Source organism: Callithrix jacchus, chromosome 8 (genome assembly GCF_049354715.1).
Source record: "Callithrix jacchus isolate 240 chromosome 8, calJac240_pri, whole genome shotgun sequence".
Classification (NCBI taxonomy): domain Eukaryota; kingdom Metazoa; phylum Chordata; class Mammalia; order Primates; family Cebidae; genus Callithrix; species Callithrix jacchus.
In genome coordinates this window covers 39,966,642-39,984,038 of record NC_133509.1, presented here as the reverse complement: position 1 = coordinate 39,984,038, position 17,397 = coordinate 39,966,642, and the positions used below count along the sequence as shown (strand labels likewise).

At 48.5% G+C, this 17,397-nt stretch overlaps 1 protein-coding gene and 1 pseudogene across 3 annotated transcripts in view; both read left to right on the top strand.

Annotated features, from left to right (window-relative positions):
- The first annotated feature begins 356 nt into the window (after window positions 1-356).
- MYO5C (myosin VC) overlaps window positions 357-17,397 on the top strand; it is a 106,173-nt gene continuing 89,132 nt past the window's right edge. For 2 of the 3 annotated variants that reach the window (XR_013521004.1, XM_002753496.6), the window contains exons 1-4: window positions 357-523; window positions 13,162-13,272; window positions 16,333-16,498; window positions 16,969-17,113. Coding sequence is in view for 2 of the 3 variants with exons in the window: in XM_002753496.6 (XP_002753542.3) it covers window positions 497-523; window positions 13,162-13,272; window positions 16,333-16,498; window positions 16,969-17,113 (449 nt within the window). In the remaining variant the exon portion in view is untranslated. Of the gene's footprint in view, window positions 524-1,789; window positions 2,165-13,161; window positions 13,273-16,332; window positions 16,499-16,968; window positions 17,114-17,397 lie in introns of those variants that run through there. The other variant, XM_035259671.3, reaches the window with a different exon arrangement.
- LOC144577523 (nucleophosmin pseudogene) lies at window positions 9,487-10,346 on the top strand (annotated as a pseudogene).

Genomic DNA, 17,397 nt, shown 5'->3' with positions numbered 1-17,397 from the left:
ATATAAAGGAACATTACTTATTTTTGTATTTGATTTTGAATACGATGACCTTGCTGGACTCTCTTTAACACTTTCTTTGTGTTCAGTTCGTTGATTCCCTTGGGTCTGCCATGAAAATGGTTGTGTCCTCTGCTCGCTGAGGCGCTGATTCTCGGGCCAGGCAGCCTCCGGATGCATCTGTGCCTGCCCTGGAGCCCGAGCCCTTGGCCCCGGCCTTCTCCACCCGCGGTCCCGCCAGGTGCAGCGGCAGCGCCTGGCCCCAGCCAATGGCAGCGCGGACTCACCGGACCCGGCCAGGAGCGACCAATCCCGCCGCTGCCTCCTCCCCTCGCCGCCAACTCGGAAACGGGAACGCCAGGCCGCTGGAAAACTTTGGGCAAGATGGCCCGGCGGTGATTTCCGTGGCGGACTCCTGCGCCCGGCCTCTGCGCCGCAGGCCCAGCCCCCGAGCCTCGCACTTGCGGCCGCCCCGACCCGGCCCCGGCCCCTCCTGCCCATGGCGGTGGCCGAGCTGTACACGCAGGTAGGAGGGTCCGCCGGGCTCCCGGGGGTGCTGGGTGGGGGGGCCGGCACTGCTAACGCTGACTCGACCTGGCGCCCGGCCCACACCTGCGCGCCTCACTCGAGCAGAGCTGGCGGGCGGGCTCGCGCTGGGGGCCGCGGGGACCGGGGGCACAAGCGAGCGTCGCCCCTCCAGCTCCCAGGCGTGCTCCGTCGCTGCCCGCGGGGAAGCCCACTCCTGGCCCCGCGCCCTGGCCCGGGTACCCTGGGGGTGGGAAGACCCTGTGGGAGGGGCCCCCTCCTCCGCCGCTGCAGCCTAGGGGCCTAGAATTCCCAGTCCCCAGGGGTCGCGCGTGCGTCCCCATCTCGCGGGACTGGAGCACCTCGGCCCCTTCTTCCCCAGCCACCGGTGGAATCAGAGTTGCCCATGGGGACGTAGGAAGCGGAGACGCCGACAAGTCTCCCGGCTCCTCCTGGGACCCCATTGAACGACTTGGCATAGAAGCTTATGGTCGCAGTGTTCAGGCCGCTTTCTAGAATTCTGTGTCTTCAAAGTGCATGAACGTGCATGTAAGATCATCAGATGCCTAAAGCTGAAGCAGCCTGGGCCACAGGCTTGAGGGCACTGTAGTGGCACCAAGCGCTTGGGGAGCCTAGGGGCCACGAGGTGCAGTCGAAGGCTCTTCGCCTAACGTGTACTGTTAGCAAAAGTACGAACACTACAGTTTCTAAAGCGCCTTTCACATACCCTGACTCGGGACAGCACTGGAGCATTAGTCAGAAACTTCCTCTTTCTGCTGGCAGGGGCTCCACCTCTTACCTCGGAAGGGCAGCGTTCCCGCAGGTGCCCCAAACCCTCTGAGATGGGCTTGGGTAATTATTTGGATAAAGGGAGTGTGACAGTGTTAGCACTTTTGGAAAGAAAAAAATCCATTTGAATAGCCGTAAAGTCTGATCCTCCTGTACACCAGCGGGGGAAATCTAGAGTCCTCAGTACTCAGACGAGTGGGACTGGAATCCATCTATTTCCCCGCACACATGCTGTAGCTTTCTACTTTAAAAGACACTTTCGCTGTATATAGAAAAGATAGTTATAAGAAATCATGTTTCTATGGTTTAAGCAAACGTTTTTCTTCTACTTTGATTACTTAACAGTCCAAACACAAAGCAGCCAAACTGTACTTTCTCTGCTGTTGCATCCGCATTTAACTGGAGTTCTAAATGGACAGGGTTTGAATTGCCCTAGTTTTGTTCTAGCATATTTTCACCAGTGAGACTGTGAGCCCTCAGTCAGCCAGCAGTGCTTCTTCAGCCTTCAGCTTACTGGAAGTTTAAGAAAAGTATTGAACTATTTATTCTTAGACGATACTTTGGAGGACAGAGAAAAATCTGCTGCTGCACCTGCTTTAGGTGGCGATATTTCCAGACGTGGAAAGACACAGGCAAGCACCCCTATCTTTGGGTGCCTCAAACCTCAAAAATTCATTAAATGTCTAGTAAGTACCATGTACAATGTAGGAAAACTGATAGGAGTTTAAAGGTGCAAGCTTGGAGGGAATGAGAATCTGTGAATCCCAGAGACAGAAGCAGCCCTGATGGCCATCCCCACTGACCTTCTGTCCAGGTGGACACCTGCGTTCCTAGGCTGCCGGCTCCCTTCCAGGTGAGTTGTCGGCCCCATTTTGCTAGAGATGGGAAGCGGGAGGGCTGTGGCAGCCAGAGAGTGAGGTCAGGGCTTTATTCCCCAGTGTGGGTTTTGAGTGGGCACTGGCAGGATCAAGGATGGTGTTAGGACTGAGATTTGTTATGTATGACAGCAGCACCCTTGGGCTGTGGAGAAGAGATGCTGGGGTCATGTAGCTAAATTCTCAGTCAGTCCAGCTGTTGGAAAAGAATTAGAGCTGCAGTGTTGGCCATTGTTGGAAACAGATGCTCGGTGCCGCATAGAAAAATTAGCACGAGACAAAGGATTTTTAGCAATGCAATTTTTACCTCCTGGACTGCTAGCCATTTTGCCATGAGAGTACAATGAACAAAGGAAAACAGACATATTTATTTCTTACACATTTGGGGTTGTTCTTACTGCTGTGTTTGATTTCCATTGGCTGCAGCCAGACCTTACGATTTAAACTAAAACCTTTTAAGTTGGCTAACAACTGAAAACTTTTTTAAGCAGGTAAAAGCAATGGCGAGCTGGCACATGGCTGTGAGCACATTCGGCACAGATATTTTGGCTAAAGTACAAGGATGTAGAATGTACTACATGTCTGTAAGCATGGCATGTCTAACAGCTACGTAGGATAGGGCTTAACAAAGAGTTATTAGATTATTTACGATTTATTCTTCAACAAGAAAGGAAACTTTAAAGCGGAGCTTTTTAAATTCCCACAGCCATGGAGCGTGGAGGCAGGTGAGATTGAGAGACTGGACTGGGGAGTGGGGTGGGGGATGGAGGGACCAGTCAAGGACGACATTTGAAGTTAGAATCTGTATGAAAGAGAGCAGGGTGGGGCCCTTGAGAGAATTAAGGATGTGGCATGAGGAGGAAATATTTCTTAGGAAAGTTCTGTACTTGCAGGGGTTGAAGTGGCGAGGGGGCTTCCAAGGGAAGTTGTGTTGCAGGGTGGGAGGTGTCAGAGGGAGGGGATGGGTCCTGCCGAGGTCTTCGGCTCAGAGGTGGTCACTGAAGCCAACAAGACAGTGAGGGCCTCACCAGGGTGGGAGGAGGCAGACAGGGAAGAGGGCCAGGGACAGGCCAGTGGGGAATGCATCTGTGCAGGGAGTGAGAGGAAGCAGAAGGGCTGAGATGGAGCCATCTAGAGGAGGAGCAAACAGGGGAGCTGGAGGGCACCCTGTGAGAACAAGGAAGAGGGAACTCCCAGAGAAGTCTTGGTGAGGGCAGTGATCACTGCTAAGTGAGGAGTAAAATCATCCGTCTCTCTTCAGAAGCTACGGGCACCATGCCTTAGAAATGTTCAGAGCAACAGTTCCACTATTTTGGCATCTCTCTAAGAAGAATCGGTCTGGCATTCTCTGCTTGAAGGTGTTTAGAGGCTACCATTGCTTTCAGACTCTCTGACCAGCCACGAGGTCCTGCCTCTCTCCCTGCCTTTCTGCTCTTACCTGGGCTCACGTTCTGCCAAACTTCTGCCATTCCCTCAATGCCTTGCCTGTACATTGCCACTGTGTGTCTTGGCACACGGAACTCCATGCAGTGCTTTCCATATTGCCTGTTAACAGCTCATGAACTCTGTGTTTCCCTCATTGACCAAGAGCTGCCAGTGAGCAGGGGACAGTGGGGGCTTCATAAATGTTTGATGTGCACCTGTGTGCATGACTGAATGTTTCTGCTTACAGAAAAAGTGAGGACCACAGAGACGATGATATGGATGATGGTTATTTTTATCCCTAAGTCATTGAGTACTTCTTAGGTGCCAGCTGCCATCCTCAGGGTTTTATGTGCCCTCTCTCATTTAATCTGAACCAACAACTCTGTACGTTAGATGTTCTCACAGTTTTAGAAATGGCTCAGGTCAAGTAAGTTGTTAAGGTCATGTGCAAGTGATGGAGCCAGGGTTGAAAGCCTGTGTTTTTAGTGCCTCTCACTACGACTGCCTCAGTTCAGCTGCCTTTTTTTTTTTTTTTTTTGAAACGGAGTTTCGCTCTTGTTATCCAGGCTGGAGTGCAATGGCCTGATCTCGGCTCACTGCAACCCCCGCCTCCTGGGTTCAGGCAATTCTGCCTCACCCTCCTGAGTGGCTGGGATTACAGGCACGCGCCACCATGCCCAGCTAATTTTTTGTATTTTTAGTAGAGACGGGGTTTCACCATGTTGACCAGGATGGTCTCGATCTCTTGACCTCATGATCCACCTGCCTTGGCCTTTCAAAGTGCTGGGATTACAGGCTTGAGCTACTGTGCCCGGCTCAACTGCCTTTATTATCTTCCTCTTCTTCAAGGGATCTGACCTTTTCCCCACACACAGTGGGATTGTGGGAAGTTCATCCACTTTCTAGCTACCTCTCCTGACACCTTTTTGTTATTCTTTATAATAACTAGGTTGGAACCAACTGCAATGTCCAGCGAGAGGGGCAGAGTTGAGTAAGTTACTGAAGACTCACATGACAAAACAGCACGAAGCCATTGGAAGTACTATTTCTGAAGCGTCCATAACATGAAACTTGGTTATCTGAAACATGGGGCACAGCAATTGTATTTGTCATGTGTGGATAAGCATACAATCTGCAAACAAAGAGAAAAGACCACGTATATCGCTGCCTAAAGACTAGGTGGCTTTTTTTCGAGTAGCTGCAGAGAAGTCCCCAAGGATGAAGGCTGGGGAAGGGTCATTAGGTTTGGCCACTCGGTTTGGTCCTTGGCGTCGTTCCTGTTTGGGTAGAACTGTGAAGGGGACAGGGAAGTCCTGATGTGATCAGTGAAAGAGGGGAAACCAGCAGAGGACTGCAGTCTGAAGACAGAACAAAGGCAGCAGGTATGGGTTAACCTCAGAAAGGAGTGAGGATGGGAGGCCATGCTGGCAGGAATTGAAGGCACAGAGATGCTGAGAGAGAAAGAAGAAAGCCCAGAGGGCTTGACAGCTGCTGAGGAGGAAGAGTGGGTGGGAGCGAGGGCTTGAGAAGAGTGACAGTGCCACGAGCCTTTCCTCTGAGAGCACCCTTCCAGAACCTCAGAATCCAGGCCACCTTCCTCTGGGTGAATTTTCACACCTTGATGCCCATGTTAGTGGCATTATTCTCTAGCCTTGGTCTGCTCAGCCATGAGGACGGTGCAGTTCTTGTGGGCATCCCTCAGTGCGTCCTGGCACTATGTTAGCACTTCATTTGCACTGGTACCTGCTCTGCCCCTGGTGGGTCAAGTCAAGTCAGGGTCCTGCCCCTTACTAACTGGGCAAGTTAATTAACCTGAGTTTCCATGCCTGTATAGTGGACTGAATTGTACTTACCAGCTTGGGAGGGCACTATGAGGATTAATGCATGTAAAATCCTTAGCACAACACCTGACACATAAAGGTTACTTTTCTAAATGCTGATGCTATTATAATCATTGATTTTTTTTTGTACCTAAATAACAGACTTTATGTTTATTCCTATAAAATTTTCCATTTTGTTGCTTAGTGCTCAGTTTCTGTAACTTGTAAAAACCTTTGACTCTTGATCATCTGGAGCGAATCAATCATTTCAGCCGCTTATTTGATACATGTGTTTTGTTTTCTCATCTAAGATACTGGTAAAAGTGTTGAATGGAAGTGGGGGCAGCAGAGCTCTGTGGCATGCCTCTGGAGACCTTTTTTTTAAAGCTTGCTCTTGCTTATTAATTAGAACTCGGGTTATGACTGTTTAGTGACAGATTCACTATAGTCTTTCCACCATGTGTTTCTTTCACTTCTGCAAGAGGAAGTCACAAACTTCTTCAAAGAAGTTCTGCTGAAACTCAGATGTGCAAGGTCAAGAGAAGTGTCTTGACTAGCAGTCCAGGGCCCCTGTCTAAGATGAGATCAAGTTCAGTGTAAGATTTTTTTTTTAATGTGGCTATTCTAAATAGTTTTTAGACTTCTATGTATCATTAACAATTCTGGAAAATGAAATGTATCCATTATATTATGTATGGGTAGTTCAAAGAGAAAAAAAGGGTGAAAAGACTGAAATACTAAGTTTAGTCTTTAATTGGTGCAACTGAACCACTGGGAATTTGAATTTTTGTTCAAAAGTTGTTTATGGAGTGCTAGCTTTGGGAAGTCATTGCATGGAGTGCTAGCTATGGGAAGCCAAGCACTAAGACTCTCGAAGTTCAAATGCCAGTGGGGAAGATGGGAGGCAGCCCAGATACCTGGGGGAGGGGCCGAGAGCACTCAAGGGGAAGCATCCAGCCCTGCTAGATGGAAAGCCGCAAGGAAAGTGCCACAGATGAGGAGCGTCTCAAGCTGCTCCTTACTGTTCAGAGCTGTTTGCTAATGATGGGGAGAGGATGGGTGGGGCTAGGGTGGAAGGAACAGAAGTTCACAGCAGAAAGCCAATGAAGGCCTGCCATGTTCCAGAAAGTACTGGTGGTTTGGGATGGCCACCGGCAGAGGGTGGATTGAAAAGACGGAGAGGCCTGAGTAGGGAAATCACCCAGAATGCTAGTTGCCTAGGCTTGGCTGTTCCTGAAAAACCATGAGGTGAGATTTGCAAGGCTTTTCTCTTGCCAGGCGCCACCTACAGGAATTCCAAACAAGTACGAGTGGGTGAGGGACAGGTGTCTGTCTGTTCAAAGAAACCTGGTGCAGAGCCTGGCTTAGGATGCCCCCAGGGGCTGCTGCACCAGTTAAGAGAAGATTAACTGGTAGGGGTAGGACTGGGGGTTGATTTATGGCCTTGGCAAGGGGGCTGGTGGGTGGGGGGATGGGAGGGGCCAACAGGAGAGAGCTTTTGAAAGGCAGTCTTTCCAGCTCCTGGTGACCCTTACGCTGTTGGGGGTAGAGACACAGGGCGGCATCCAGCACTGTCCCAGGCTTCTGACAGAGAGCTAGGGAGGAGGAGCGTCAGCATCACAAGAGTTTGGAATTTATGAGTCTACGAGGACATTTAGGAGCTGACATCTTGGAGGCAATTGGAAATGTGATGTAGAGTTCCAGTGCACGATCTGGCTGGGAGGGCCCAGATGCACAGGTGCAAGGTGGTTGCATAAGCTGCGGAAATGGTGGAACTCTGCAGAAACAGCCTGTTGTGAGAAGAGGGTGGGAAGGACCTCAGGAGACAGGGACACGGGGAAGTGGGAGGGGTAGGGGAGCCAGGGAAGGGGCCTGTGAGGAGTGAGCAAAGGGGAGGAAGAGAGGGGCATGGTGTGGCAATCTGGCCTGGCTGACCTGGAGTGTGGACACTCCCAGCCCAGAAAGCAGTTCTAGGAGGGAAACTCATGGTGTCCCATCTTCCATGTAAGTCTTCAAGTCATCTCTGTGGCTAATGCCAGAAGAGCCCTCAAAAAGTGGGCGGCGGGAGAAGATGCTGTTCTCATCTCACCTGTGTGCCTGGGGGGTGGCTGGTGTGCTCTTGAGCACATGAGGTTCAGTGGTCCCGAGCCTTAGCTTGGGGCCTTGGCACTGGAGGGCACTCGGGGAAAGTGGGAGATGGCCCTCCCTTTCTTAGCTCTGCTGCAGGGCTTGGCAAGCCATCCTGGTCCCAGTCCACAGGCCCCTGCCTCATGGGACGGCCCCATATTTGGGAGATCAGGTGACAGCTGGTTACATTGTTTGCATGGACTGCGGACTGCCGTTTATTTGTATGAATGCTGTAAAGGTAGCTCTTCCTCCAGTTTGAAGCATTGCTTTGTGGGTAGAGGAATGTGAGGGAGGAGGGGATGGGAATGAATGGGTGGAACTTACCTGAAGCTGAGTAAACTTACCATGTTTACTTACCAGGCTGGGTTTCAGCTGCAGGGCGCTCAGTGCCAGCAGACACCAGGATCGAAGGGTGTGGGTGGCCTGGGCTATTGGGCTGAGGAGTCATTGGTCTTCACTCCAGAAGCGAAGCCGCCAGTGATTATGTATGTCCTAATACTGCCTGTCATTTAATACCACTTTTAGCTGAAACCAATCCGAAACTGTTGGTAAGAGAGCACGTGGACTCTCAAGTAGGTGGTTCAGTTGAGAGTTCAAGATTACTTTCAGGGCCAGATTCGTTGACTTAACAAGGAGTTCACAGTGGGAGTCACAGGCCCTAGCTCCGCTGGAGCCCTGGGCCTGTGAGACTCTCTGTGTGCTGTTTGGTGAGTTATTGTTCTCCCTGGGCTTTAGTTAGGGACTCAGTAAAACTAAAGGATTGGTTGGCCTAGTGACTTTCATATCACTTCTCAGACCCCCAGGCTTCCTTGGAAGGCCCCCAGGGCCCTCAGCTCCAGCTCCCCATCGGAACACCTCCAGTTTCAGCAGCTTCACTTAGCCAGCTGTCACAGCTTCCTTTTGAAGTAAGCTTTCTGCAGCTCTAAAAAGGAGTTTCACAAGAAACTTGGAGTAGACAATCAGTTCTGAGATCCTGTAGTGGCCAATTCTTGATAAATTTGGTAATTCATGTGCAATTCTTTTTGGGGGGCATATATTTTGACATTTGCCTTTAAAGATTAATATCCATTGTTCTGATTATGAAAGTAATAGATACATATTGTAGAAAATACATCCAACTCTCAGGTATCTCTTATGAGGACCCCAATCCTAATCCATTTTAATGAAGTGAGCTTCATGAGGTTAGTCATAAATATTTTCAGTAGCAGACCTGGGGTAGGAACTGTGTAGCCCATGGCAATAAGGATGTGTGTGTCTGTGTTTCTTTATGAGGCTTCCATCCTCCTGTCTGCACAGGAGTGTGTGTTACCGCCTGCCAGGTCATTCTTTCATTCTCTCTTTCTCTCAAATCTTAACCCATCCATGTCACATTTCAGCAAGCTCCTACTTTTTGCTATCTGTTAAAGATTAAAGCAACTCGTCCCCAGTGTGATTCCATCCCACATGGCTGTTCTTTAGAGCAGTGGTTGTTTATCTCCGTCCGCCTTCTCGTCCGCCTAAGTGCGTGCTGCCACCCAATGGAAGATTCAGTGGACATGGGCATGAGCCCCCTGAGGCCTCAGAACTGTCTTTTCAGTTGTGAACTAAAGGCTGACAAAGATTATCACTTTAAGGTGGATAATGATGAAAATGAGCACCAGTTATCTTTTTTTTTTTTTTTTTTGAGACGGAGCTTGTTACCCAGACTGGAGTGCAATGGCGCGATCTCGGCTCACTGCAACCGCCGCCTCCTGGGTTCAGGCAATTCTCCTGCCTCAGCCTCCCGAGTAGCTGGGATTACAGGCATGCGCCACCATGCCCAGATAATTTTTTGTATATTTTTTAGTAGAGACGGGGTTTCACCATGTTGACCAGGATGGTCTCGATCTCTTGACCTTGTGATCCACCCGCCTCGGCCTCCCAAAGTGCTGGGATTACAGGCTTGAGCCACCGCGCCCGGCCGGCGAGCACCAGTTATCTTTAAGAACAGTTTAGGAGCTGGTGCAAAGGATGAATTGCACATTGTTGAAGCAGAGGCAATGAATTACGAGGCAGTCCAATTAAAGTAACCCTGGCAATGTTGAAAATGTCTGTACAGCCAACAGTTTCCCTTGGGGACTTTGAAATAACACCACCAGTGGTCTTACGGTTGAAGTGTGGTTCAGGGCCTGTGCATATGAGTGGACAATGCTTAGTAGCTGTGGAGGAAGAGGCACAGTCAGAAGATAGAGGAAGAGGATGGGAAACTCTTAACTATATCTGGAAAGCAGTCTACCCCTGGAGGTGGTAGCAAGATGATGTACATGATGATGATGATGATTTTGATGATGAGGAAACTGAAAAAAAAGCACCAGTGAAGAAATCTGTATGAGATACTCCAGCCAAAAATGCACAAAGTCAAATCAGAGTGGAAAAGACTCAAAACCATCATCAATACCATGATCAAAAGGATGAGAATCCTTCAAAAAACGAGAAAAACCTCCTACAACACCAAAAGGACCTAGTTCTATAGAAGACATTAAAGCAAAAATGCAAGCAAGTATAGACAAAGATAGTTTTCTTCCCAAAGTGGAAGCCAAGTTCATCAATTATGTGAAGAATTGCTTCCAGATGAGTGACCAGGAGGCTCTTCAAGATCTTGGGCAGTGGAGGAAGTCTCTTTAAGAAAACAGTTTAAACAATTTGTTAAAAATTTTTTGTTTCATTTCATTTCTGTAACAGTTGATATCTGACTGTCCTTTTTATAATGCAGAGTGAGAACTTTCCCTACCATGTTTGATAAATGTTGTCCAGGTTCCATTGCCACAAATGTGTGGTCCAAAATGCCTATAGTTTTTAAGATGGAACTCCACCCTTTGCCTGGTTTTAAGTATGTGTGGAATGTTATGATAGGACATAGTAGTAGAGGTGGTCAGACGTGGAAATGGTGGGGAGACAAAAATATATGTGTGAAATAAAACTTAGTATTTTAATTAAAAAAAAAGGGTTAAAGCCACTCAAATGATTTAGGAGTAGTCATGACTGTTATCCATCCAGTGACTTTTTTGTTTTATTGATTAAGGAAGGCAATTTATATTAACTAATAGGTAGGTCCCTCATCCAACATGTCCTAGTCTAGTACTTGTACCCTGAACTTTGGGTTTGTTTTTGTTTTTGTTTTTGTTTTTGCCTTTGAGATGGAGTTTCACTCTTGTCACCCAGGCTGGGGTGCAGTGGTGTGATCTCGGCTCACTGCAACTTCCACCTCCTGGATTCAAGCAATTCTCCTTCCTCAGCCTCCTGAGTAGTTGGGATCACAGGTGCGCACCACCATGTCCAGCTAATTTTTGTATTTTTAGTAGAGATGGGGTTTAACCACATTACCCAGGCTGGTCTCCAACTCCTGTGCTGGGATTCCAGGTGTAAGTCACTGTGCCCAGCCTGTTTTCTTATTCTTTATTTCCCCCAGCATTTTTATATGAACATCTTTAGCAATGTTCAAAGAACTTTACAGGCCAGGCATGATGGCTCATGCCTGAAGTCTCAGCACTTTGGGAGGCTAAGAAAGGAGGATCACTTGAATCCAGGAGTTCAAGGCTGCAGTGAGCTATGATCATGTCACTGCATTCCAGCCTGGGCCACAAAACTAGATCCTGTCTCTTAAAAAAAGAAAGAAAGAAAGAAAGAAATGAAAAAGTATTTTATAGTGAGCACCTGTTTTACCACCTGGATTCTGGCATGGACATTTTACCATATTCATTGTATCACATGACTATGCATCTTTCTGTCCTTCTATCCGACCTTCAATTCATCCTATTTCTTTGAAGCATCTTAGAGTAAATCATATATCAATACACCTTCTAAATATTTTAGTATGCATATTAACTAGAGTTCCATATTTGTTTAATTTCTGTGTATAATTTACAGACGATAAAATGCACAAACCTTAAGTCTGCATTGTCAGAGGTTTGAAAAGCCCTTAACCCCTATGTAGCCCAAGCCCCATCAAGATACAGAATGTTACCATCACTCCCAGAAGATCCCCTTGTACACCTTGAGTCACTCCCTGGCCTCAGCCACCCACCCTCAGAGGCAACTACTGCTGTGAATTTTTTCCCAGCATGCATTAGTTTTAGCTGTTCCAGAACTTGATTTGAAGAGACTCAGAGGAAGTGCTCATTTGGGTAAGGCTTCTTTAACTCAGCACACTTTGGTGACTCACCCATACTCTTGCTTAGATCAGTAGTTCATTCCTTTTTATGGGTAAGTTGTATTTCATTGTGTGGGTATATGTGGTGTTTTTTTAAATTCATTCTCATAAATGGGCATTTAGTCTGTTTCTAATTTTTGGCCATTATCAGTAAAGTTACTATGTCCTGGCCGGGTGCGGTGGCTCAAGCCTGTAATCCCAGCACTTTGGGAGGCCGAGGCAGGTGGATCACGAAGTCAAGAGATCGAGACTATCCTGGTCAACAAGGTGAAACCCTGTCTCTACTAAAAATACAAAAAATTAGCTGGGCATGGTGGCGCGTGCCTGTAATCCCAGCTACTCAGGAGGCTGAGGCGGGAGAATTGCTTGAACCCAGGAGGCAGAGGTTGCGGTGAGCCGAGATGGAGCCATTGCACTCCAGCCTGGGTAACAAGAGTGAAACTCCGTCTTAAAAAAAAAAAAAAAAAAAAAAAAGTTACTATGTCTCATATCACAGAATTTATATATCATTCTTTTGAGGGAGTATATATTTTGTTATTTGCCTTTAAGGATTAATATTCATTGTTCTGATTATAAAAGTAATAGATGCATATGGTAGAAAAATACATCAAACTCTCAGGTGTCTCTTATAAGGGCACTAATTTTAAAATCCTATTGGGTCAGTGGGCTCACCCTTAGGACCTCATTTAACCTTAATTACCTTCTGAAGACCCTGCCTCCAAATATAGTCCGTTGGGAGTAGGGCATCAGCATATGAATTTGGGGGACGCACAGTTCAGCCCTCAGCAACATGGCTCTACCTATAAAGACTTGTACATCGGCGCTGAGCCCGGCGTGCCAGTTGCCTGCCGGGAATTGAGCTGGGTGGCTGTCTGGACTTTCACATTTCCCACTGTGGGGATCCTTGATAGCCCACCAGTGTGGTAAGATGATGATGGCATTGCTGTAACAGTACTTTCGTAGCATTTTACAAAGTTCTTTGAAGTATGAAGTCTAATTTAACCTCCCACTGAACTTGTGAAATAGTTGTGCTGATTTTATGGATGAGAAAAATGAGGCACTAGAAGTTAAATGTGTGGCCCAGAGCTTCATAGTCAATCCGTGGTGAAAGAAATTCCTCTCCTCTAACCCTGTACGCAGCCCTGAGATGTTTCCATTAAGGGACTCACGAATTTCTTTCCCACATCTACGCTTTCAGCGTTCAGGGTTTATCTAGGAGGCTTTGGGGGTTCCATTGCCTGTAAAGTGAGACAGCCAGCCAGGCCTGGTGCGTCGCAGGTGCATGAAAGATCACCTCATCAGCAAAATTAGATAGACGTATTCCTAGTGAGGGAGCGGAGCTAGTGGACAGAAAGAAACCTTCCTGCGTCTAACCATGCAGTGATCTATGCTTTTAAAGTCCTGAAGGTTAAGCTTTTCTTTTTCTGTTGGTCAGTACAACAGGGTTTGGATTCCTGATCCTGAAGAAGTTTGGAAGTCTGCTGAAATAGCCAAGGACTACAGAGTTGGTGACAAGATCCTGCGGCTCCTGCTGGAGGATGGAACGGTGAGGGTCCTTGCTGTTCGTAGCTCTGATGATGTATAAAGCGGTAGCTGGGGTGTGTGTGAGGACAGGGGCCCATGGACCCCCATGTGGGATGTGGGAGGAGCCCGGGGAGGGTGCACGTGTGGGCACCAGCACCATCTTCAAATGCCCGCTGGTGCCAGGAGTCACTGATGTGTCTGTACTCCTTCCCTCCCACCCGGTGCTGCCCTGTGTCCACGGGGCCTCTCTCTGTAATGATGGCCCAGCTGCAGGAGCCAGGTCTGTGCCCAGTGTTGCATTTCCAGGCACCCAGCATTGCTGGGAGAAGGCTGAAAAGTGAGTCACCATTTTGGCTCTATGAGTCTCAGCCCAGGGATTGGGCAAAGATGAAAAATTTTTTTGAGCCCAAGGCATACATACACTGGTGGAGAAAAGAACCTCAAGATGGGAAGGGGAGGAAAATGAGAAGAGGGAGAGAGAAAATAAGGCAAGGAGTGGGAGGAGATGACGTACAGAAATGTGTAAGGGAGGGAGTGTGGCAGGGACAAGAAGGCAGGGATGCCCAGCTTTGTGTGACATTGTGAGGCGCCTCTGCTGGTACTGGTGTGCTGAGGGGGAGGTGCAGATGAACTTTAGCAATTGCTCCCGTGGTGGGATGAGCCAGAGAGGAGCTTCCCTGCAAGGCTGCATGTGCCTTCCGATGACGCAGCTTCTGAAGACTTTGCATTTGCTTTGAGTGCTCCTCATGAGTCGATCTTGCCTGCCATTGCTGTGATATCCCGCTAGATTTGTAGCCAGGATGATTGGATGAGTTTAGAATCAAGTATCTGGATACAGAACTGGGCAGGAGATTTGTGCACCATCTAGATCCCAGCAGTGGGTCTGGGGAATGTCATGTGAGGATTAACTGATAAATTATGTACATGGGTTCTGCAGAGACAGGACACACTATTTGTAATCAGATGTGGTCTGGATTTGGGAGACATTTCCTGAGATCTTGGGAAGAGAGAACATACATCCTCTAGAATCGGACTATCTGGTTCAGATCCTGGCATGGCCACCTGTTGAGTCTTTAACAGCAGGCCCCCATTATTCTCATAGGTACTAAGGAGGTAATGACTGTGCACTGTCCCAGGGCTGCGGAAGTGTGATGAGACAATCCTGTGTGCACGTGTGAAGGCAGGAGCCGTGGGAAGAGGTTGCTGCTCCCTGGGGCTTCCCTTCCCAGCAGGAGCTCCTCGCAGCTTTTATTGAGTATCTCCTGTGCACAGTCTAGGCTCTGACTAGGGATCAGATAGCTTTGTCTGGGGAGGAAAATCTCAAGGCAGCAGCTGCAGTGGCAGTTTGCTGCTTTAGTAATACCTGCAGGGCCTCAGGCAGCTACGTTCCTGGCCTTGACCCAGCTGCAGAGGCCAGTAGGATGGCAGGCAGCCAGACGGCTCTTGAACTCAACCCTTTGTCAGTACCATGAGAGACAAAGCCCGTGTGCTGTAGGACAGCGTCACCTCTGCCTCCACCTGTCAGCATAATGTTCATCATGTTTCCTCCCCTCCCCCAAAGACTGCAGGTCCCGTCTTTCTGTTTCTCTGTTGTTTTCACACATAACATACACAGAGGCCAAACCAGAAGTGGGGGTTATGGATGTACAACTGAAAAGCAGAGGCAGGGAAAGTAAATATGTACGAGAAGCATTTTTCCTGATTTTGTTCTCAAAATAAAAGTGTTTAGGTTGAGTATATTCTGGTCGGGGTTAGGTCACAATGCAATTGCATTGGTAACGGGAGCGGGAGGTAGCCTGAGGACCCACGTCCAGGTGTGGATTGCCCTGAACTGCTTGCTTTACGCAGAACAGACCAACAAGCAAGACCCCTGCCAGCGTCAACAAGGAGGCACTGTGCTAGTGAAAGAGCACAGGCTTCAGAGTGAGGCCCAGATGAGCTGCCTGACCTTGGACAATAAACTCAATCTTTCAAATGAATGTTTCATTCATTTTCTTGGTTGGGGTAGTCCCATCTTCCCTGGAGGGCAGTTTTGAGGATTAAGTGGAACAGTCCATGCTGAGTGCTTGCCATGGGTCATCACAGTGGCACTTGCTAAGGGGCAGCTGGGCCACCTTGTGGAGCTGGTCTAGGATCAGAGATCAGAAGGAGTCCAGAGATGCTGACTGAGTAGCAGGAAGGCAGCCTGGGAAGGTGGAAGAGAAACAAGCTTGCTGGGGAGCCAGCTCAAGTCGCTTTAGTGGGGCTTCTCTTCCCACAGCAGTGAAATGGGAGTGTAGGAATTAGAATACGCTGACATTGGGAAGGCCCAGCCGTCTGCGGCATAGATGCCATGGGGCATGCTCAGTTCACCTTCATTCTGCTCCACTTTAGGAACACTAGGTTAAATCTAGCAGAAGAGGAGCGCGCCTAGGAAAATTACTTGGCCCAGGGCTGAGAATGATAGGAATAGACAGGCCTGCTGGGGAGCTATGAGCCCGTGGGCATGTGGGCGGCTGCAGACAGGAGATACCTGCACTGGGGGCTTTCACAGAGAGACCACCACCTACATGGACTCCTTTAGGTGTTTGTCACCACCAAGTGTGTCATCTTTTAGCAGAGACTTAACAACCTTAGAGCTTAAGGGACCTTAGTTCATTGTGTTGTTTTAACTGCAGCATCTTGTCTTTAAATGAAAACTTGCATGGCCTCAACATTTAAACCACATACAGCTAAAGCCTCTGTGGGAGATTCAGGAGGGAGCACCTGGATCTCTGCCCATATAGCTTCCCCAGCACCTTTTACTGAGGCCTCTGTAGCTCTGAGGACCCCTGGTCTGGTCTAGCTCCTCTTCACGGATGAAAGAAGTGAGGCCCAGAGAGGGTGAGTGACTTGCTCAAGTGCACACAGCCAGTGCCCTTGTCCCCTGCTTTTCATTATTCCAGGAGTCAGCTGTGAAGATTTTCTTGTTGCTATACATACATTTGCTTTTCAGGGTCAGTGATGACTGGAGTGGAAGGGTGGGTGGGACAAAGGACAGTGCTTCAGCAGAGACACCAAACATCTTTTCTTTCCAGAGCTTTCATTTTCCCTTTGTCCACAGGAGCTGGATTATTCCGTCGATCCAGAATCTCTGCCTCCGCTTCGGAATCCTGACATCCTTGTGGGCGAGAATGACCTCACGGCCCTCAGCTATCTCCACGAGCCCGCAGTGCTCCACAACCTCAGAATCCGCTTTGCAGAATCCAAGCTTATTTACACCTACAGTGGTAAGGAGAGCATTTCTAGGAGGTGAGGAACGGTGCTGGAATGTGAGCGTGCTGTCTAGAGCCTTCTGGTTGTTCTGTGTTTATGCTGAGCACCCAGCGTTTGTTGTAAACAGTGGCTAGGTGGGGAGAATCTTCAACAAGAAGTAAGACTGGAAAAAGAGATGTAACAAAGCTAGTGTCTGAGTTTCTCATCGGAGTTGATACATTCATTACTTATTTTGGGCAATGACATTATTTACATCATGAATTGCAAAAGTCTCTCTGTTTGGGGGCATTTCCACCTGTCCTGTCATCCAACCATCAGACCAGCTTGGGGGTATAGATGACTGGCAGGGAATTAATTCAGTGCATAAAGTGACCTGCCCAAAGTCACACAAAGGGTTTAATGAGTGACAGAGCTGGGGTATCTCAAACCTGGGGAGGCAGGTGGCAGTAAGAATCTTTTAACTGCATCTAACATCTTTCCCCAGGAATCATTTTGGTGGCCATGAATCCTTACAAGCAGCTGCCGATATACGGAGATGCCATCATCCACGCCTACAGCGGGCAGAACATGGGTGATATGGACCCACACATATTTGCTGTGGCAGAAGAGGCATATAAGCAGATGGCCAGGTAGCTTCCTGCCAGGCTGGACTTCCCCTTGCTCTGCCAGTGCTCTCTGCATTTACCAGATTGTCACAGTGGAGGGGAGGTAACCAGGTTGGGCTCATTAAGAGACAGGCCAGAGGTGGCACTTTGTTGCGCCGACTACCTGGAGTGAAGAGCAGACAGCTGTCACATGTACCTGACCTGTCCAGATTGAGTTTCCTGGGTTCTGTTCCTTCAGGGTAGTCAAGTCAGCCCTACCAGTCTGGGAAAAGCAGATGCTTTTCTTGCAGTGTGTTTGGTTGGAGAGT